This window comes from Balaenoptera acutorostrata, chromosome 1 (assembly GCF_949987535.1).
Source record: "Balaenoptera acutorostrata chromosome 1, mBalAcu1.1, whole genome shotgun sequence".
Taxonomy (NCBI): Eukaryota; Metazoa; Chordata; class Mammalia; order Artiodactyla; family Balaenopteridae; genus Balaenoptera; species Balaenoptera acutorostrata.
In genome coordinates, this window is record NC_080064.1 from 22,529,468 (window position 1) to 22,552,410 (window position 22,943).

At 38.1% G+C, this 22,943-nt stretch overlaps 1 protein-coding gene across 9 annotated transcripts in view; it reads left to right on the forward strand.

Annotated features, from left to right (window-relative positions):
• The window catches only part of PHACTR4 (phosphatase and actin regulator 4), a 116,367-nt gene that overhangs the window by 45,609 nt on the left and 47,815 nt on the right, over positions 1-22,943 (forward strand). Inside the window, exon 2 of one of the 9 annotated variants that reach the window (XM_057545530.1) lies at positions 17,061-17,173. The exons of 7 other annotated variants lie outside the window; for them this stretch is intronic. In XM_057545530.1, coding sequence (XP_057401513.1) covers positions 17,113-17,173 — 61 coding nt within the window. In that variant the 5' untranslated portion in view covers positions 17,061-17,112. Of the gene's footprint in view, positions 1-17,060; positions 17,174-22,943 lie in introns of those variants that run through there. One more of the 9 variants, XM_057545567.1, reaches the window with a different exon arrangement.

Here is a 22,943-nt window from a genome sequence, read left to right on the forward strand (position 1 = left end):
TTTTTGGCTCCGTCGGGTCTTATCTGTGGCGCTCGGGCTTAGTTGCCCCATAGCATGTGGGATCTTAGTTCCCCGACCAGGGATCAAACCCGCGTCCCCTGCTTTGGGAGGTGGATTCCTAACCACTGGACCACCAGGGAACTCCCTCTTCTTCTTTCTTGATTGCCAATAGCTGCTTGATGATGGACTCCTGAAATAGTTCTCTAATTTTCATCTCTTTTTTTCTTTAGCTCTACCTCCTGAAAGATTTCTTCATCTTTATATTCTATTAAATTTTTCTTTTCTACTATTATGTTTTTTAATTTCTAGGAGTTCTTTTTTTTTAAGATTTTTCTTTTTTTTGATGTGGACCATTTTTAAAGTCTTTATTGAATTTGTTACAATATTGCTTCTGCTTTATGTTTTGGTTTTTTAGCCTTAAGGCATGTGGGATCTTAGCTCCCTGACCATGGATCGAACCCACACCCCCTGCATTGGAAGGCGAAGTCTTAACCACTGGACCGCCAGGGAAGTCCCTAGGAGGTCTTTCTTATTCTCTGAATATTTCTTTCATAATATTCTTTATTGTTTCAACAGATTTACTTTGCCCTGCATAGGCTCTTTTCCCCCAAAGTTGTTTTCCTTTGTTTGTTTTGATCTCTCTTATGTAAGAGTTTTCCTCTGAAGTCTATTACTAATTATTACTAATTAGCTGTCTGCTTGTGATTAAGAGTGGTGAGCTTTAAATTAGAAGCTTTAAATGCATAGGCTGGTTGCCTTTGGGCCTTACTATAGTGTGAGCTTCTTGTCCCTATTGTTGAGGAACATGTCTGTTATCAGTATCAGGGTTCAAGGGGTGGAGTCTTCTCATCACTGGATGGTAAAGGGTGATGAAGACTGGGAGGGTTGCTGCATTCAGTATTCATCATGTTCACTCAATTCCCCTCAGTTTTTCATGCTCTGTTCCCACCGTCAACCGCCTTTTGAGTCGTTCAGTCCAGAGACCATTTGTTTTATCCCTTCCAGAAAACAGGCCTCCAGAATTCTGCCAGGGTTGGTATGGGACAGACATTCAAGGTCATGGAGTGGGGAAAGTGGTAAAGGAATCAAACAGCTTTTACCCTGATTCTCCTTATTTTATTCCCTTTCCTTTCAAAGTGACCTGGTAGAATACAGTGAAAGTATTCATTGTTAATTTATATTGGTATAAGCTACTAGTTTTTTTTTTTAAAGTAAGGGCTACACTGTACATAAGTGCTGGGGGAAGGCAGGGTCCAGAGAAAATATGTATACATTTTAAGCTACCGTGATGCTTCATACCCCGCTACTTTTAAAAATGGCTTATTCCTGCTTCTGCTTTCTTTCTTCCTCCCTTCTCAAATGTTTATGGGTTAACAGCCATTCTCTCCATAGCACGCCCAGGAAAAGGGACTGAAACCCTGGCATATGAAACTTCTTCTAAAAGGTTTTTTGGGGTAGGAGAGGATCTGTATACACTAAATTGCCTTCTCAAAATGTTTTAAATTTTCTAACAACCTCATTAAGTTTCTATATACCCTCCCTTCCACAGGAGAGAGCACAGTTTGTTGAAAAAAATTTTTTTGGTTGTGTTTGATGAAATAATTATTTAATGAGATAGATTGTTGGTGTGAAGCCTGAATTTAAAGCTAGGTGCAAAGGCTTTATTCATATGCATGGTATTCTGGGAACAGATTAAACAGATTTAACAAGGTAATATCTCCTTTAGATTAGAATTTGTATCACATAGGAAATAGGAGAATCAGTTTGTTGAAGTGGAAAACAGAAGCCATATCCAAAACAAATAAAGTCAATTGTTTTCTTCCTATTCTGAATCTGAATTTATAAATCATTATTATGTTTTAAAGGGGGTTTTCCTAACCTTTCAAGGACATTTGTTAAGGAACCATGCTCAAGACTAATGCATTTCACTTATAAGTTCACGGGAAAATTTTTTGTGATGTTATCATGTTGTTAGCACTTGAAGCTCAAAATATGCCAATAACACAGCCCTTCCCTCCCTTCTCTTTAAGAATGAAGGCAAAATATGAACTTAATTAGTTTTGAGATTCTTAAGGTGTAGGAGATAAATTCCTCTGGAATTAAACAATGCCAAAAATGATGTTACTTCTATTTTTTTCCCCGTGGTGTTCAGTAGAAATTTAATATAGCATTATTATACATATATTAAATATCTTCTGTCATCTTATTTCCTGATAAGAGTATAACTTATGAGGGGCAAGATCTTTTTACTGTTATATCCTACTGCTCAATAGTAGGCAATATTTGTATGTATTTCTTATAGTGGTTTTAAATTTTCCGCATAAGATAGAATTAACAATCTTAAGGGAAACAAAGTGCATAGAACACCAGTTTATAGTAGAACACTATGAACTTTAATAACACAGATGCCCTATAATTATTTTTTTTCTGTCAATAGAAAAAGATGAGCCATCTTTGTAGTCATGCAAGCCTGAAAAGTAGTGATGCTGACATTCTGGACCGTCTCACCACTTTTCATCACTTCTGATTGCTACTTACTCCCTAGAAAATCATAGAAAGTATGATAGGTGGACTAAATGTGTAGATGATTTTCCATCTGAATTTATTTCTGCATACTGAGCCCTTCATCAATGTGTCTTGGACAGGGATTTCCCTGGTGGTCCAGTGGGTAAGACTCGTGCTCCCAATGCATGGGGCTGGAGTTCAAGCCCTGGTCAGGGAACTAGATCCTGCACGCATGCCGCAACTAAGAGTCCGCATGCCACAACTAAGAGTCCGCATGCCGCAGCTAAGACCCAGCACAGCCAAAATAAATAAATAATTTTTTTTTTTAATGTGTCTTGGACACTACATAGGCAATGATTATAAGAATGAAAATTAAAAGGGAGGGATAGTGGGAATTCCCTGGTGGTCCAGTGGTTAGGACTCTGAGCTTTTACTACCATAGGCCTGAGTTCAATCCCTGGTCAGGGAACTAAGTAAGATACCCACTAGCTGCGCAGCACGGCAAAAAAAAAAGGAAGGATAGACGGTTTTCACTTATCATTTTGTATCTTCCTGTATGGTTTGCATTTTCATCTATATACATGTATTACTTTTGGTTTTTTAAATGTAAAAAAGGATTTTATCTGGATTATCGGGTTATAGGCATTTTAGTTCCTTCTTTGTATTCCTCAGTGTCAAAAATTAAAATATGTAAAATAATTTCTTAAAGGAGGTAAAAGAGAATAAAAGGGTATTGTTAAAGGATATTAAAGACTATCATGGTCATTCTACATTCACAGCTTACCTGCTACACCTAAAATTGCCACTTTACATCTCTACTTAATAATGTGTCCTTTTAAATATATATATATGTTTTATTCTTCCTATGAACTGTCAATAGATTCAGCCTACCCTACCAAACTCCATCATAGTTGACTTGTTCCTCATCCATTCATTTGTTCAGTAAACACTAAGCAAAATCAGCAAAGCAGCGTATCCTACCAGTTAAGCCCTCAGGCTCTGGAGTAAGCAAACTTGAGTTCAGATCCCAGTTCTCCCACTTCTTGGCTGTGTCCTTTTGGGCAAGACAGTTACTCTCTAATCTTCAATTTATCCCTAAAGTACAGATATGAATTTTACCTTTCCCACAAGGTTGCTATAAGAATTAAATGGGGACTTCCCTGGTGGCACAGTGGTTAAGAATCTGCCTGCTTGGGACTTCCCTGGTGGCACAGTGGTTGAGAATCCGCCTGCAAATGCAGGGGACACGGGTTCGAGCCCTAGTCTGGGAAGATCCCACATGCCGCGGAGCAGCTAAGCCCATGCACCACAACTACTGAGCCTGCACTCTAGAGCCCGCGTGCCACAACTACTGAAGCCCGCGTGCCACAACTACTGAAGCCCGCATGCCTAGAGCCCGAGCTCTGCAACAAGAGAAGCCACCGCAATGAGAAGTCCATGCACCACAAAGAAGAGTAACCCCTGCTCACTGCAACTAGAGAAAGCCCGCGTGCAGCAACGAAGACCCAACAACACAGACCCAATGCAGCCAAAAATAAATAAATAAATAAATAAATAAAATTTTAAAAAGGAAAAAAAAAGAATGTGCCTGCCATGCAGGGGACACGGGTTTGAGCCCTGGTCTGGGAAGATCCCACGTACTGCGGAGCAACTAAGCCCGTGTGCCACAAATACTGAGCCTATGCTCTAGAGCCTGCGAGCCACAACTACTGAAGCCCGCACACCTAGAGCCCATGCTCCGTAACAAGAGAAGCCACCGCAATGAGAACACACCACAACGAAGAGTAGCCCCTGCTCGCCACAACTAAAGCCCGCATGCAGCAATGAAGACCCGATGCAGCCATAAATAAATAAATAAATTTATTTTTTAAAAAAAGAATTAAATGAATTAGTACTTATAATGTGCTTAGCATTGTAACCACATAGTGAACATACAGTAGCTGTAATATTCTTATTAATTATAATCACTAATAAGATGTAATCTCTGGGGCTTCCCTGGTGGCGCAGTGGTTGAGAGTCTGCCTGCCAACGCAGGGGACACGGGTTCGAGCCCTGGTCTGGGAAGATCCTGCATGCCGCAGAGCAACTAGGCCCGTGAGCCACAATTGCTGAGCCTGCGCGTCTGGAGCCTGTGCTCCGCAACATGAGAGGCCGCGATAATGAGAGGCCTGCGCACCTTGATGAAGAGTGGCCCCCACTTGCCGCAACTGGAGAAAGCCCTCGCACAGAAACGAAGACCCAACACAGCCATAAATAAATAAATTAATTAATTAATTAAAAAAAAATCTCCACCGAGAAGATGTAATCTCTGTTCTTATGGAGCTTTCGGTCTGTGTTAAGCAGTTACAAGGTGCTCCTTAGAATTCCTTTTCAAAATAAGTCAGGTTAATTGAGATACAGTTTATATACAATAAAATTTACCCTTTTAAAGTATATTATAGTTCTTTTTTTTGACAAACACGTAAAATCATGTAACTACCACCGCAATCAAGATGTAGAGTAATAAAGACACAGACCTACTAGAGAATGGACTTGAGGATATGGGGAGGGGGAAGGGTAAGATGTGACAAAGTGAGAGAGTGGCATGGACATATATACACTACCAAACGTAAAATAGATAGCTAGTGGGAAGCAACCGCATAGCGCAGGGAGATCAGCTCTGTGCTTTGTGACTGCCTGGGGGGGTGGGATGGGGAGGGTGGGAGGGAGGGAGATGCAGGAGGGAGGAGATGTGGGAACATATATATATGTATGACTGATTCACTTTGTTATAGAGCAGAAACTAACACACCATTGTAAAGCAATTATACTCCAATAAAGATGTTAAAAAAAAAAAAGATGTAGAGTACTTCCTTCCATACCAAAAGTTCCCTGCTTACCTTTTGTAATCAGAATTATACAATATGTAGCCTTTTGTCTGGTTTTTCACCTAGCATAAAGCTGTCAAGATTCATACATGTTGTTGCATGTATCAGTAGTTCATTCCTTTCATGCCTTTTTTTTTCTTTTTTTTTTTGTTTTATTTTTTCGTAGATCTTTATTGGAGTATAATTGCTTCACAGTACTGTGTTAGTTTCTGTTGCACAACAAAGCGAATCAGCCATATGCATACACATATCCCCATATCCCCTCCCTCTTGAGCCTCCCTCCCATCCTCCCTATCCTACCCCTCTCGGTCATCACAAAGCACCGAGCTGATCTCCCTGTGCTGTGCTGCTGCTTTCTACCAGCCAACTATTCTACATTCGGTAGTGTGTATATGTCGATGCTACTCTCACTTCGCCCCAGCTTCCCCCTCCCACCCCATGTCCTCAAGTCCATTTTATATGTCTACCTCTTTATTCCTGCCCTGCAACTAGGTTCATCAGTACCATTTTTTTTTTTTTTTTTAGATTCCATATATATGTGTTAGCATACGGTATTTGTTTTTCTCTTTCTGACTTACTTCACTCTGTATGACAGACTCTAGGTCCATCCACCTTACTACAGATAACTCAGTTTCGTTTCTTTTTATGGCTGAGTAATATTCCATTGTATATATGTGCCACATCTTTATCCATTCATCTGTCGATGAACATTTAGGTTGGTACCATGTCCTGGCTATTGCAAATACTGCTGCAATGTACATTGTGGTACATGTCTCTCTTTTTTTTTTTAATTTATTTATTTATTGATTTTTGGTTGTGTTGGGTCTTCATTGCTATGCACAAGCTTTCTCTAGTTGCGGTGAGTGGGGGCTACTCTTCGTTGTGGTGCGCAGGCTTCTCATTGCAGTGACTTCTCTTGCTGCGGAGCACTGGCTCTAGGTGCATGGGCTTCATCAGTTGTGGCAAGCGGGCTCAGTAGTTGTGGCTCACGGGCTGTAGAGCGCAGGCTCAGTAGCTGTGGTGCACGGACTTAGTTGCTCCGCAGCATGTGGGATCTTCCCGGACCAGGCAGGGCTCAAACCTGTGTCCCCTGCATTGGCAGGCAGATTCTTAACCACTGTGCCACCAGGGAAGCCCTACATGTCTCTTTTTGAATTATGGTTTTCTCAGGGTATATGCCCAGTAGTGGGATTGCTGGGTCATATGGTAGTTCTATTTTTAGTTTTTTAAGGAACCTCCATACTGTTTTCCATAGTGGTTGTATCAATTTACATTCCCACTAACAGTGCAGGAGGGTTCCCTTTTCACCATACCCTTTCCAGCATTTATTGTTTCTAGATTTTTTGATAATGGCCATTCTGACCAGCGTGAAGTGATACCTCATTGTAGTTTTGATTTGCATTTCTCTAATAATTAGTGATGTTGAGCATCTTTTCATGTGCCTCTTGGCCATCTGTATGTCTTCTTTGTTGAAATGTCTATTTAGGTCTTCCGCCCATTTTTAAATTGGATTGTTTGTTTTTTTGATATTGAGCTCCATGAGCTGTTTGTATATTTTGGAGATTAATCCTTTGTCTGTTGTTTCATTTGCAAATATTTTCTCCCATCCTGAGAGTTGTCTTTTTGTCTTGTTTATGGTTTCCTTTGCTGTGCAAAAGCTTTTAAGTTTAATTTTCCAGAATGTCATAAAGTTGGAATCATACAGTAGCTTTTTCATACGTAGATTTTTCAGATTGACTTCTATCACTTAGTAGTATGCATTTAAGGTTCCTCCATGTCTTTTCGTGGCTTGATAGCTCTTTTCTTTTTAGCACTGAAAAATATTCCATTGTTTGGATGTATCATGGCTTATTTATCCTTTACCTACGGAAGAGCATCTTGGTTGCTTCCAAATTATGGCAGTTATGAATAAAGTTGCTATAAACATCTGTGTGTAGGTTTTGTGTGGATGTAAGTTTTCAATTATTTGGGTAAATACCAAGGGGTACAGTTGTTGGAATGTATGGTAAGGGTATGTTTAGTTTTTTAAGAAACTGCCAGATTGTCTTCCTGAGTGGCTGTACTATTTGGTGTTCCCATCAGCAATGAATGAGAGCTCCTATTGCTCCAGCATTTGGTGCTGTCAGTGTTTTGGATTTTGGCCATTCTAATACGTGTATAGTGGTATCTCATTGTGGTTTTAATATGCAGTTTCCTCATGACTAATAATATTGAGTAACTTTTCATGTGTTTATTTGCCATCCATATCTTTTCTCTGATGAAATGTCTGTTCAGATCTTGATCTTTTTAAAAATTGACTTATTTTCTTATTATTGAGTTGTGAGAGTTTTTTACATGGTCCACATAAAAGTTCTTTATAAGTGTTACTACACAAATGTTTTTTTCCCAGCCTGTGGTTTGTCTTATTAGCAGATGTTTTTAATTGATGAAGTCCAATTTTTTCTTTTTTGGTTAGTGTTCCTTATCTTCTAAGAAATCTTTGTTTAACTCAAGGTCAGAAAGGTATTTTTGTTTTTCCTTCAAGATGTTTTATCTTTTTAGGTTTTACATTTAGGTCAATGATTCTTTTCGAGTTAACTTTTGGATATGATACGAAGTTGAAAATATTCTCCTTTGTCCACTGAATACTTTGACACCTTTATTAGTAAATTCCTGATTAAATAGGTAATTTTCTAGGGAAATATAATTTACTAAAGTGACTCAAGACATGAAAATCCCATATAGACTAACAGGCATGGTCGAAATGTTAAAATGTATCTAAACCCAGTGAGTTGTTTTTTGTTTGTTTTTCTTTTTTCTTTTTTTTTTTTTTTTTTGGCTGTGTCGGGTCTTAGTTGCAGCACACGGGATCTTTGTTGAGGCATGCGCTATCTTTTGTTGCAGCACGTGGGCTCTTCATTGTGGTGCATAGGCCTCTCTCTAGTTGTGACAGCGGGTTTTCTCTCTCTAGTTGTGGCACGCAGGCTCCAGGGTGCATGGGCTCTGTAGGTTGTGGCACGTGGGCTCTCTCGTTGAGGTGCACGAGCTCAGTAGTTGTGGCACGTGGGCTTATTTGCTCTGCGGCATGTGGGATCTTAGTTCCCCGACCAGGGATCAAACCCGTGTCCCCTGCATTGAAAGGCGGATTCTTTACCACTGGACCACTAGGGAAATCCCCCAGTGAGTCTTATGGACAGTTTCATTAATAGTTTGAAGAAGCAGATAATTACAATGCTATATCACACACTGTAGAGAAAAAGAAAGTACACCCATTTATTTTATAAAATTAGCAAAATCTTGATAACTGAGAGCTGACAAAGATAGTGCAAAAAGAAAATTGAAATTTGTCCTATCTCACTTAATGAATATAGTTGTAGAAAGTCTGTATAAAGTACTTGCAGATTAAATTCAACAAGTCATTATTACATTTTTTTCTGATTTCAAAAACAATACATATTTCCTCCAGAAAATATAAAGTGGTGTAAAGTAGAAAAATTTAAGTCACACTTGATCTTTCCACCCTGTGGTAACTACGGATAATATTTTGATATATTTACTTCCATGTTTTTTTCCAGAGCAGTTATCTATATAGTTATAGATAACTATATTACTATAGCTATATAGTTATTTTAACATACTGATTAGAACTGCTTTTTTCCCCATTGGATATGTCAGATCTCTCAGTATATTAAAAGAATATAACCAAGAGGAATTCTTTCAAGATCTAAGTATTGTATTAAGGAAACTATAAATAATAACACATTAGTACATTGATAAGTCAAAAAAACAGGAGGAAAGCGATATGCTTATCTCTACTGATCACAAAAATTTTTGATAAAATTCAACTATTCCACTCAAAGCTTTTATTACACTAAGAATAGGATAATTTATTTTTATTCTAAAATATTTAAATAATAACAAGCACCTATATGTCTACTCAATTGATTTTAAAATTGGTAACATGAGGACATATTTATAAAAGTTACATATAATCTCCTTTGACCACTACTCTCCAGTGACAACCCATAACATGAATGTTGTGTATATCCTTTTAGTTCATTTTTTTCTTTTATAATATGCTTACATAATCCTTTAATATGATAAAGAACAGCTATCTGAAACCAAGAGACACTAGCACACTTACCAGTGAAATATTGAAGAAATGTCCACTAGAGCAAGAACAAGACAAGAATGCCCACTGTTACTTTATTTAACATTATTTTGGGGGTTCTTAGTGCAGTGAGATGAGCAATCATTAGAGGTATGTTTCCAATAACGAACAAAATAAGTACATAGTTATTGGCTAATATTATTCTCTCTTCAGAAAAATATTCCCAAAAGAATCAACTGAAAAAGAATTCAGTAACATGGCTGATAAATGCAAACTAAATGTTCAAAAATGAATCATTAAAATTTTATATATATTAGAATAAATTATATCTTAAAAACTAAGGGGATTAAAAGTATTTACAACAACCAAAATTATAAAATACCTATGAATGATCTTAATAAGAAAAGTATATAACTTATAAAACTAGAAATTTGCTATCATAGATAAGTAAATAAAGGCGTTACATCAAGAAATAAGAAAATTTATTAGTGTCCATCTACCCATTTACCTAAAGAAATAACCTTGATAAAGAGCAGTGTGCACAGCACAGTGTATTGGCATATTCAGATTTAAAAGTGTGTATTATTTTTATTAAAGAAAAGAAAACTTTAAAGTTTTTGAGATTTTTATGGTTTAATAGTAAGTGATGAGTGGGACTTCCTTGCCAGTCCAGTGGTTAAGACTCTGCACTGTTGCAGGGGGCACGGGTTCAATCCCTGGTCGGGGAACTAAGATCCCGCAAGCCCCATGGCACGGCCAAAATAAAAATATAAATAAATGTTTTTCCTCAACTTTACTTCAAATTCAGGTTAAGTATGATCAGTGGGATTTAAAAGTTGGTAATAAAACTTGTATGAACATTTCCCATTAGGCAGGGGACCATTAGTTTCAAAACAACCTCAGTGGATGGCTTCTTGGGCCTCTAGAGTTCTATCATACTAAAAATAGCCTTTCATGATAGAGCTTTGACTTGATTCAAAGGCAGGGTAGGTTTTACAAGATTGCAACATGAAACATCAGTGGAGTCCAAAACACGCACAGATGTGCACACACGTACACACCCCGTAATGGAGGCTTCCATTAAAAGAGGGGGATAGTAGTATAATGGACTACCTTGTGGAATGATGTTGATGGCCTTCAGTTCCTCATTGAAGATTTGTGTGTGTGTGTGTGTGTGTGTGTGTGTGTGTGTTTAATATTTATTTATTCTGGCTGCGTCGGATCTTAGTTGCGACATGCAGGATCTTCGTTGTGGCATACAGGCTCTTAGTCGTGGTATGCAGGCTTCTTGGTTGCGGCATGCAGATTCTTAGCTGTGGCATGCAAACTGTTTAGTTGCGTCAGGCGTGCAAGATCTAGTTCCCCGACCAAGTATCGAACCCAGGCCCCCTGCATTGGGAGTGTGGAGTCACCCAGTGGACCACCAGGGAAGTCCCAAAGATTTGTGTTTTGTTTTTTCCTCATCAAACTAGTGTGTGTATCTCTTGGTAGCCAGAGTGATATCATATCAGATTGCAGTCTGTAGCTACAGCTTTCTTTTTTTTACTGCATGAGAATATTAAATAATACTACATTTTATTTGACTATTTAAACATTATAAAATTTCAGATTTAGGTTTCTTTTGATGATCGTGTATCTTCTGTTTTTCTTCTTTGATCTCCCAAAAGAATTTAAATGGTGTAAAGCAGATGGGTCTAGCAGCTTTGTTTTGTCCATTTTACACCCCGCCCCCCACCCCAGGTCAGTCTTTTCCCTCTTCAGTATAGAGCTGGAAATCAAAGGGCTTGAATAGCAAGAACCCGTAAGAATTATGTCTTAAATAGTAAAAGAGAAAAGTGGCACCAAAGAAAAGACATTCTTGCTGGAGTGAAGTGCTTTGGTGTGTGCTTGTTACTTCTAGTTATAATCTCATAATGCATCCAGGGCCAGTAGCCTAACATTGGTTACAGTGAAGTCCAGTTGGTTTTGCTTGATAATTTATTGTCATACTCACTACATACCCTAACCAATCAAAAGGTGAAAAAGCGGATGGATGGGTGATTGACTGGCTGAATGATTCATTAATTCATTTAATAAATTTTCCTAGGCACATTGCCCTAGCTGCCAAGAAGGACAAAACAAACAAACAAAAAAAAAGAATAAGATATACTTTCACCAAATGACCCAACAATCCCACTACTGGGTATATACCCAGAGAAAACCATAATTTAAAAAAACACATGCACCCCAATGTTCATAGCAGCATACAATAGCTAGGACATGGAAGCAACCTAAATGTCCATCAACAGAGGAATGGGTAAAGAAGATATGGTGCATATATAAATGGAATATTACTCAGCCATAAAAAGGAATGAAATTGGTTCATTTGTAGAGACGTGGATGGACCTAGAGAGTGTCATACAGAGTGAAGTAAGTCAGAAAGAGAAAAGCAAATATCGTATAATAAGGCATATGTGCGGAATCTAGAAAAATGGTATAGGTGATCTTATTTGCAAAGCAGAAGTAGAGACATAGACGTAGAGAACAAATGTATGGATACCAAGAGAGAAAGGGGTGGGGACGCAGGAGCTGGGAGACTGGGATTGACAAATATACATTATTGATGCTATGTATAAAATAGACAACTGATGGGAACATACTGTATAGCACAAGGAACTCTACCTAATGCACTGTGGTAACCTAAATGGGAGGGAAGTCCAAAAGGGAGGGGATATCTGTATGTGTGGCTGATTCATTTTGTTGTGCAGTGGAGGCTAACAGAATATTGTAAAGCAGCCATACTCCAATAAAAATTAATTTTTAAAAAAGAATAAGATATAGATATAGTTTCATCACTCAAAGAGGAGATTAAAAACTATTAATGCTAGGCAGAATGAATAAGTGTTTTTATACAGATAAAAATAATTGTGTTATTGGAATTTCATGCCATGTTATTCAACATGACTTGTACTTAAGGAAATTATTAAAACAAAACTTGCTTTATAGCATCTATATTGCCTTTTCTATATCTGTGTTGTTTGAACAGTTTAATACTGATGACTTTAAGTAGAGTTTTTTTGTTTTAATTGTTTTTGTCTTGTATCTAACAGGAAAATTTGGTGAACATGGAGAAATAGGAAAAACTAGGGGCTCCTAAGTACCTTAGGGAGTATGGATAGACAGTACCTGGTGGTGAAGCACACTTGTACATTGCTAATAATGATTGCTCCCGGTAGCATACATGTGGGTTAAAGGTGTAAACCTGTGCTTCAGTAATTTGGGTTTCTCATGCAGTATTGGGACTGAAGTATTTTTGTTCTAGATTTGGTTCGAGGGGTAGTAGAAATGTCTGTATCCCATATAGCCAACTTTTCTTGATTCTAGACCTTTCACTTATTTTCTAAGTAATTCCTTTAAAAATTGATTTTGAGATAAGAAGCATCATTCTTTTTGGTAGTCATACTGGAAATATCAGGGGTAAGCTAAGAGAACAAATTGTTGGTGTTTTTAATTTTAACATTGTCATTTTGGGCAATTCACGTAACTGTCTGTACCTGAATTTTACTTTTGTTAAAGTACTACCTCCTAAAGTTTTTATATTAAAAATAAATGTTCTTATCTAAACATCTAGGAAGTATTGTGTGAATTCAAAGTCCATTTTGTAGTACAGACTATCTTGTAGTAGTTGGGAGTGGAGATTCACATCCAGATTACTTAGATATGAACTTTACCTTTGCCATTGATTAGCTATGAACTCCTTGGACAGGTTTACCCCTGGGTGACTTAGTTTCCTCAACTACTAAATGGGGATAATAAATGGTATCCTTCTTATAGCCTTGTTGTAAGAATTAGACAAAACAAAACACTTAGAATAGTCCCTGGCATTATAATACATGGTCGATTAATGTTAGCTGTTATTATTCATAGAGAATGGGGAGAAGGAATGCATAGGAAGTTGAACTTAATTTACCTTTTCTAAGCTTTAGTTTTCTTTTTCATGAGATCTTTTGTTAGAGATGTTCATATGTAACAGCAAATCATTTTGAGTTTAGTATCATTTTCTTTTTGTTTGATTTTTTTGATGGAAACTTTTACCATTTAATGAAATGATCAGAAACCAGAAAACAGGAATGAAGGGGAGAAGAAGCAGAGACCAGAAATCAGCTTTGAGTGATTAAAAACTGGCGATGCGGGGCTTCCCTGGTGGCGCAGTGGTTGAGAATCTGCCTGCTAATTCAGGGGACACGGGTTCGAGCCCTGGTCTGGGAAGATCCCACATGCCACGGAGCAGCTGGGCCCGTGAGCCACAACTGCTGAGCCTGCGCGTCTGCAGCCTGTGCCCCGCAACGGGAGGGGCCGCGATAGTGAAAGGCCCGCGCACCGCGATGAAGAGCGGTCCCCACTTGCCGCAACTAGAGAAAGCCCTCGCACGAACCGGAGACCCAACACAGCCAAAAATAAATACATAAATAAATAAATAAAAGTAGAAGATTCTCTCTTAAAAAAAAAAAAAAAAAAACTGGCGATGCTACTTTAGTCCTTTTGTTTCTCTTAGGAACTAGAAGAAAAGTAGAGCTATTTTTTTAAATCAGTTTTTTATAAGTCTAAAAGCAACAGTAATTAAAAGATTATGTCACTGTAAGCATCTATGGAAGTGAATTTATAGTAACATGCAACGCATAGCTAAGTTAGCAAGATAATCTCAATTATATCTGTCTTTTTCTTTCCTGTTTGTCATGAAACTGTTCAGTGATTTATTATAGTATGTTCAGTACCTACAGGCCTGGCATGTTTCCCAACACAAATACTCCATAACCTGAAAGGGACACTTAACAAGCTAAACTAGTGAAAGATCTTACTTTCCCTTTGCCTCCCTCCATTTAAAAAATATTTACTGAATGCCTTCTGTGTGCTGAGAAGTATGTTACTAGCTGAGGATATAAAGACAATTTCTGTTCAAAGAATGTAGGAGAGACAAATAAGTAAGTAGATAATTTTAACAAAAGTGATTTATACCCCTATATGTAGAGGTATATACAGGGTGACTTTGGAGTACCGAAGGGGTGCATAATTCAGTCTTAAGTATAGAAAGGTAGATGTTCAAGGAGGGATTCCTAGAGGAAGTGAAACATAAACTGAATTTTGAAGGAGTGGGAGTTAGCCAGATTAAGGAATGGAGGGAGAGGACATTTTAGGCAGCTAGAAGAGCAGATGCATAGATAGATAGACCTGGGCAAATATATCATCGTTTAAGAATTCCAAGTGGTTTGGAATAGGACTAAAGACAGCAGGCATGGGAGAGTGGTGAGAGAAAAGGTTAGACAGAAAGATAGGCATTAGTGCAGCAACATGGATGGACCTAGAGATTGTCCTACTGAGTGAAGTAAGACACAGAGAAAGACAAATATTTGATATCGCTTATATGTGGAATCTAAAAAAATGGTACAAATGAACTTATTTACAAAGCAGAAATAGAGTCACAGATGTAGAAAACAAACTTATGGTTACCAAGAGGGAAGGAGGGGAGGGATAAATTGGGAGATTGGGATTGACATATACACACTGCTGTATATAAAATAACTAATAAGAACCTACTGTGTAACACTGGGAACTCTACTCACTACTCTGTAGTGGCCTATATGGGAAAAGAATCTAAAACAGAGTGGATATATGTATATGTATAACTGATTCACTTTGCTGTATACCTGAAACTAACGCAACATTGTAAATCAACTATACTCCAGTAAAAATTTTTTAAAAAAAAGAAAGAAAGAAAGATAGACATTGGGCCAGGTCTTGAAGGATTTTTAATAAGCTGTGAAGAGCCCTGTCAGATTTGTGTTTTTGTAAAGGTCGTGGTGGTACCACTGTTGAGAATAGATCAGAAAGGGACAAAACTGGAGTCAGGTAAGAAAGAAATTATTACTGTCCCAAACACACATAAAAGGATGTCACATTTGAAAGCTGTGATCCACAAATAAATTCTGTCAAACTGGGATTTATAAAATTGTTTAAGGATATAGAAGACTTTTTGTCCCAAGTGAATAAATCCCAGAAGAATCATTTTAGCCCTTTATCTTTTTTTCTTTTCATTCACTACAAATCAACACAACAAACTTGGTTGTCAGCAATTTGGATTTTAGGATAGGTGGTATTCTGAAGGCTCTTGGTGCCTAAACCTGGGAACAAGATGAGAATGGGTAAAGTGTTTAATAGGTAATTGGATCCTGTTTGATTTGGGGCTTTTTCAACAAAGGAACTTATTTTTAGGCTGAAAAAACAGTAATCAGATTTGCATCTTGGATGGTTTTATTTGGTGACTACATTTTTATAGACCCGGTAGCACTAATAAAGATTAGCTTTTCAGAAAGGTTAAATTAGGATTGTGGGCTCATTGCTTTAACGTAGACAGATGAGCAAAGGGACAGGTTGTTCATATTTTCTCTGACCTCATACATTGTTTTCCTAAAGTGTTAATGTGTTTCACTGTTACTTTTTTTTTTTTTACAAGATTTAGAAGCAAAGGTATGTATAATCCAAAACACTATTTCTCTTTGAATTTAGAAATTATATACATAATCTTTTTTTTCTCCTGTACCTCACCTCCTAGGTTCTGTGGTTGTGAAAGTTTGAGAGTTTTGAGGGAAGAGAATGGTATAAAAGAGATGGGTATTTCTTACATGAAAAACGAAGAATAAAGTACATTTGAATTACTGACTGGAGCAAGTTTGATAGAAACACCATTTATATGGTCATCCTTTGTTCTTTTGTGGAATTACTGTTGACTCATAGTGTAACCAGGTGTTCATTACTCAGAATTTTTATTTAGTAGAAGATGCAGTCTGTATTCTCCTGCACGTGTACTGGAAAAGAATGTTTAAGGAGATTTCTTGTTAGAAATTCCTGAATAATTTTTACAAATGTTATAGCTATCATCAGACTTATTGTATTTCCACTGGGTATGTGGCTGAGTGTTGGTAATATTTGGATTTCTTTCTCACTGTCTAAAAGTGAAACTGAGAACCAAATGAGTTAGAAAGAGTTATGAAAGAGAGAGAAGGAAGGAGAGACGTGGCAGTGACTAGTAGTCATCTCTGAGTCATCAACAATGAATGCCACTTTACTGGAGAACATTCAGTGTTTCAAAGCCCTGTGACGGGCAGCTCCTTGATTTCTGACTGGTTAGTTTCTACACATCACTGATACCTCCAGGTTCTTTAGTAGACAGAGGCCACTTGGGACTTAGTTTTTATGAATATCATGTGGTTTTATTAAATATTTTTCTTTAAGATTAAGATTTCTCAATCACTTTCATTGTAACTACATGAAAAAATACTATTTGGGGTAGATAGAATGTTAAATGGACAGACAGTAAGATGGAGGTGGTTAATTTTCAATTGGTAACAAATGGATATAATTCTCAGTAGATCTTTAAATTGAAATAAAACCATCCTTCCTTGAGCTTTGAGTTGTTATTAATAGTCAAAGACTTTACTTAAGTGTTACTAGGAAAAGAAACAGTAATTCAACTGTTAAAGTAAGAGTATCAAAGATTGTGAGTATAAATAGCTCAATAGTTTGTGACTGAATAAAAGGAAACTTTTTTTTTTTACTGTCAGTGTTCCTTCGGAGTATACTGCCTCTAGTAGTTGGTGTTTAGTCATTGGTGCCATGGAAAATAGATGCCACATGCTGATGAAATACTCTGCTTTGCATTGTTACTGGAAGACTTGTAAGTGCGCTTTAAAAATACTTTGCGTTTGGCCTATCTGATAGAACTTTGTGCAGTGATGGAAATGTTCTAGATCTGCACCGTCCAGTGTGGTGGCCATGTGTGAAATGTGGCTAGTACAACTGAGAAACTGAATTGCAAATTGTGTTTAGTATAAATGTATTAAATATTAATATAGATATAAATAATCATACGTAACTAGTGACCACAGTATTAGACAGCACATCTTTAAATATTTGAGAACTGAGCAGCCCATTTGATAACCCTTACTTCACTGACCAGTCATTAAAATATACTATAGTTGTAATTAATATTTACTTTTAGTACGTTAATTGAGGAATGTGTTGTTTATTTCAGGTCTTTGTTTATATGTCATCTTCCCAATGAGGCCCTTCTGCTTGCACAGTTTATAATTTAGCACCGTCTTTCTCAGCCCGTCGTATTTCCTTTCCCTGAATAATTTTTTTTCTATAGCACTTATCACCATCTAACATACTAGAAAGAAGGCATAGATTTTTCCCTCTTTGTATCCAGTCAGTGTTTCCAACACCTAGAACAATAACTGATACTTTAGAGGTGCTCAGGACATTTTTGTGGAACGAATAAATGAGGATTGTGGTTTCCCAATAGTAATACCCCAATTCATTAAGCACTTATTTTGCATTCAATGGCAAGCATTGAGTTGGATTAGCTATATAAAGTGCACCATGACCACTGTTCTCTTCCGTAATAAAACATTTCTTGGAACCATTATTTGAAACAGAACACTGAATTGGTTGTCGTTAGTTTGACTCTGCTGTAGAATTTCAGAACCTGAAGGGAGCTTGGCAATAATTTGATTCAGGTGCCTGATGTCACATAGTGGATTAAAGTTTGATAAATGTCATTTGTATCCTCTTCTCATTTCCCTTTTTCCCTCATCCACACAACCTGTGAATCTTTTTGCTCAGTTTTTTTTTTTTATTTTTATTTATTTATTTATTTATTTATTTATGGCTGTGTTGGGTCTTCGTTTCTGTGTGAGGGCTTTCTCCAGTTGTGGCAAGTGGGGGCCACTCTTCATCGTGGTGCGCGGGCCTCTCATCATCGCAGCCTCTCTTGTTGCGGAGCACAGGCTCCAGATGTGCAGGCTCAGTAGCTGTGGTGCACGGGCTTAGTTGCTCCACGGCATGTGGGATCTTCCCAGACCAGGGCTCGAACCCGTGTCCCCTGCACTGGCAGGCAGATTCTCAACCACTGCGCCACCAGGGAAGCCCCTTGCTCAGTTTTTTTTTTTCCACTTCTTCTCATCTCCATTCAGCTAATTCTTTTTTTTAATTAAGATTTTAACAAATTAATTAATTTATTTATTTTTGTCTGCGTTGGGTCTTCGTTGTGGTGCATGGGCTTCTCATTGCCGTGGCTTCTCTTGTTGCAGATCACGGGCTTTAGGTGTGTAGGCTTCAGTAGTTGTGGTGTGCGGGCTCAGTAGTTGTTGCTCGTGGGCTGTAGAGCGCAGGCTCAGTAGTTGTGGTGCACGGGCTTAGTTGCTCCGCGGCATGTGGGATATTCCTGGACCAGGGCTCGAACCCGTGTCCCCTGCGTTGGCAGGCGGATTCTTAACCACTGAGCCACAAGGGAAGTCCCCCATTCAGCTAATTCTCATTTTCATCTAGGCCTACCTTTTCCACTGACTCTACTGTACTCTGAGGAACTACCTAATCCCTTAACCCAATCAGAGAGAAACCTTTCGTCTTTCTTAACTGAAACTTTCCTGTTTACTATAATTTTTATAACTAACTCCTCAGTTCTAGAAACATCTCCTGACCACTAGAGCATCCTTAAGAATTTATTGTCTTCGACACAAAAACTTTAAGAGAAAGCAAAAAGAATTTCTGTAGCTCCAATTTCCTAGCCTGGGGTCTCTTATTCCATGGATCTGAAAGCAGTCCTGCTGGCATAATTTCAGTTTCTTTCTCCCATAAACACAGTCCAACATACTGTAGGTTTGTAAACGTATACATTACTTCATGCCTGCCATATGTATAGCTACTGTGATGTAAAGGCATAGCAGAACTTCCCCATTTTTTCCTAAGGAACGGTGGTACTTAAATGTAAGCATTCGGTGGGGGGGGGCAGTCATTTATATGAAGAATCTAAGTGAGGTGAGAAGGATCCAAATATATTAAGCACTTTCAGTCATCAGACTATAATTTAGAGATTTCTCTTATTTAATCCTCACAAAAACTCTGAGTAATTATCTCTATCTCATATAAGTTAAGTAACTTGTTCAGAGTCACCTAATCAGCAAATGGAAAAGCTGAAATTTTACAGTTATGTATATGTAACTCCAAAGCCTCGAAAGCTTTCCTCCGTTGGTAAGCCATGCTTCCTTCTGGAAGTGGGGGTAGGCAGGGGGCAAGAGTTACAGTATTTGATGTAGAATAGGCGGCACGTGTGTTCATTTTTTGCCTCCAATGAGCCAGCCACAGAAAGAAACCAGTGTCACTGGGAGTAAGAGGGATGAGTATCTGGTGGTACAGGGGCTCCCCCTTAACTTTAATCTCTGTCTTTCAGCCTGTTCTTCCGGCTAGTTCACATGGAGTAGAAGTGCTTTCTGCTGAGGATCTTGAGCCTAGCAGTCGTGATTATATGAGGGTTTATGTAAACATTCACTTGACACATTTGTCTTCTTTGAAAGTTATTACGACTTGCAAAGCAGTAAATTCTCAAAAACCATCATAAGCATGCCATTTTTTCACACAGAATTGAGAGTTTCACAGTAGTTCTCAAGATTGTTTGGAATGATAAACTAGTCTGTGGTCTTGACATTTCTTCCAGCCTTCGTCTGTGGCACTTTTCGCCTTAACTGTCTTTTGCTACCAGATTCTGTGAGCAAAGCTTAAAGTTGAGGAATGCTGTTTCTTCCCTTGTCCTCAAGGTTAATAAATACTTTTTGCATGTCGACCATGCACTGAGTCGTGCCAGGCACTAAGGGCTTAAGTGTAAACACATCATGGTTTCTGCCCAGCAGAGAAGTCGGAAGATCATTGCAGTTTAGGGTGATAATCCGGCACCATCAGTCATGATCAGCTCTTTACCTCTCCAGTCTTATCTCTTGCTGCCCTTACCTTTTTCTCACCTCTGGTATTCCTTCTGTGACTGACTCTCTCAGATTTTAGAAGTCACTTAATTCAAGATATTTTCTCTCATCTCTCAGGAGAAAGCTAGATGCCCCCAGCCCCATCAATATGTGTTTGCATAGCACCTAGGTACTTATCATGCTCTATTGTCGATCCTACTTATTTGAACTGTAATCACCTTAAGGACAAAAACTATTCTTTTTAGTTCCAGCGCATTGTTGGGCACATAATCAGTGACCAGGAAATCTTTGTCTGAATTCTGCTTGAGTGACTAAGAAAAGGCTCTTAATAGTGGAAGCAACATTTGAGCCAATTCTTAAAGGATGGGTAGGAGTTCCCTAGATGGATCTGGGAAAGAAATTCCAGGCCAAGGGAGTGGTTTGTACAAATAGATGAGACAATGAAGAGTTTACAAGTGACTAGCAAAGCATTCTAATTTCCACATGGAATATGAGACATAGGTTATTAATTGTAGGATGTTATCTCCTATTCAGAGCCAGCCAGACTAGATTAGAGTTAGATGGTGAAATAAAGAATAGAAAGCTGCTCCCACCCTCAATTATATATAAAGAAGTTGAAAATTAGTCTTTTACTTGAATATGTATCTGTGTGACCTGTTAATAATTTCTGTTGGTCAGCCTTTCCTAGAGGAAAGTGACTGTCTTCCCAACCTCTCACTAGAGCTCACCTCCTTGAGACATCTCAAACTTAAAGTGGTATGCTGAATTAAGCTGAGGGAGATGTAATTGAAATAGCGAAGAGCTTACTCTCCTAGGTAAGCCAATTTATATTGGTACCTCAGCATAAAAGCACATTTACATGGAAGCATTATACTTTTGTGATTGTTCTTGTAAACTGTTTATTGACAATATAAAGCATGTTCTCACGTTAGTGTCTGATGTGCTAGCCAACAAAAAGTTTTGGAATTGTAAGTGTCACTAAAGGTTTTGAATGTTCAGCAGTGTTTGTTTAGAAACAGTTCTTCGATAAAATGAGACTGGTTGGAGGCTTCAATTGCTATCTAAATCTAAGCTGTAACTTAGATTCCTTTGCATATTAAACTTTATAAGGCCTTTTTTGCTCTTTCCCTAAATAAAATAGGAAGAGATTCACAAATTTTAATCGGTTACTTGCCCCCTTGCCCCATTCCTTGAGGCAATAAGCTGTGGAAGAAAAGTACTCTAAAAAGAGAGTATCTTATTAGGTGACACTTAAGAGAGAGTTGTCTACTTCTTATAAAGTTGAAGTGAGAGTTACCTTTGCATTTCTAAACTGTAGTGCATGGAAAACTAGAATGAACATAAGGCCTTATTGTTAAATTTTAAAGCCATCAGTGGGCCAATACTTTCCCCTCTCCCTGCTTGTCTGCTTTTGTCAGCACAAAGTAAATATTGATTGTTAAAATGAAACTGAAACATGTTGGTTAGGGAACATGTGTTGGTTTGGTCTATAGGCGACAGAATTAGAATCTCTGAGAGATTTGTCATTGTTGTAGAGTGTGAACTTCCCTGGGAAATGAATATATCTTTAGGAAATAAATATTGCCTTGGCCATTTATACAAGAGCCAAAGTGAGTCCTGGAGTTAGAATCAGGAGACTTGGGTTTTAGTCTTGTCTCTGAGCAAAGCATTTAACCTCTTGAACCCTCAATTTCCTTCTTCTGTAAAGAATAGGAGATTGAGCCAAATGATCACGAAGAATCCTTTTTCTAATCTTTGAGTTTATTGCTGCTTTCAGATACCCAAGATCAGCAGTGAGCCAAGTCAAGTTGGACATTTAAATTTGGCAGGTGGTAAACAGCAGCCATATGAGGATCCTTAAATCTATCTGTTCTACTCTTGTATAATTCTGTCAACATGAACTAGATTCTATAATACTGTTTCTGGGCTCTGTGTGTGTGTGTGTATGTGTATGTGTGTTTAATGTGCCTGGTTTGAACTAATTCATGATAGTACACACATCTGGGCTGTTCCATCTGCTTAATGTTTCTGTGCACCAACCTGATTGTGTTCAGACTTCCTCCCTGGACTGCTTCTTCCAGTTTGCTCTCTGGATTCATGGTACAGAAATGTCATCCTCTTCCGTTTCTGACTAAGCTCCTTGTAATGACTGGGTTTTCTGCCATGTACCATTGTCTGGCTGCCCCTGACCTGCCCTCTCCTTTTTTGACTTTTTTTTTCTACTGTAACAGCTGTGATAGGTATTGCTTGCATTTTTTGAGAGCGTTCCATGTGCCAGGCACATTACAAAGTGCTTTATTTCTGTTCATGTCATTTAATGCCTCGTACCGGTAAGTGTTGTTATGCCCACTTTACAAATGAGGAAACTGAGGCTCAAGGAGGTGAAATAACTTGCCTAGTGTTAACACCTAGTCATAGATCTGGAATTAAAATTTTAGTCTGCCTCCAAAGCTCATCTTCTTAAACGATATGCTGTATTGTCTGCATGATGATGATAACTACAGTATGCTGAGCACCTACTAGGTGCTGGGCAATGCATTTCCACCTTTTGCTTCCCCATTTTACAGTAGTGGGTGGTGCTCTTGCACATGATCTGCTTTTAGGCTAATAAATGTAAGGGCCAGCTTAGAAGGAATTTGACATTCTTAGATTGGAACATTCTTTTAATGTAAAGTTTTGCTGTTTTTT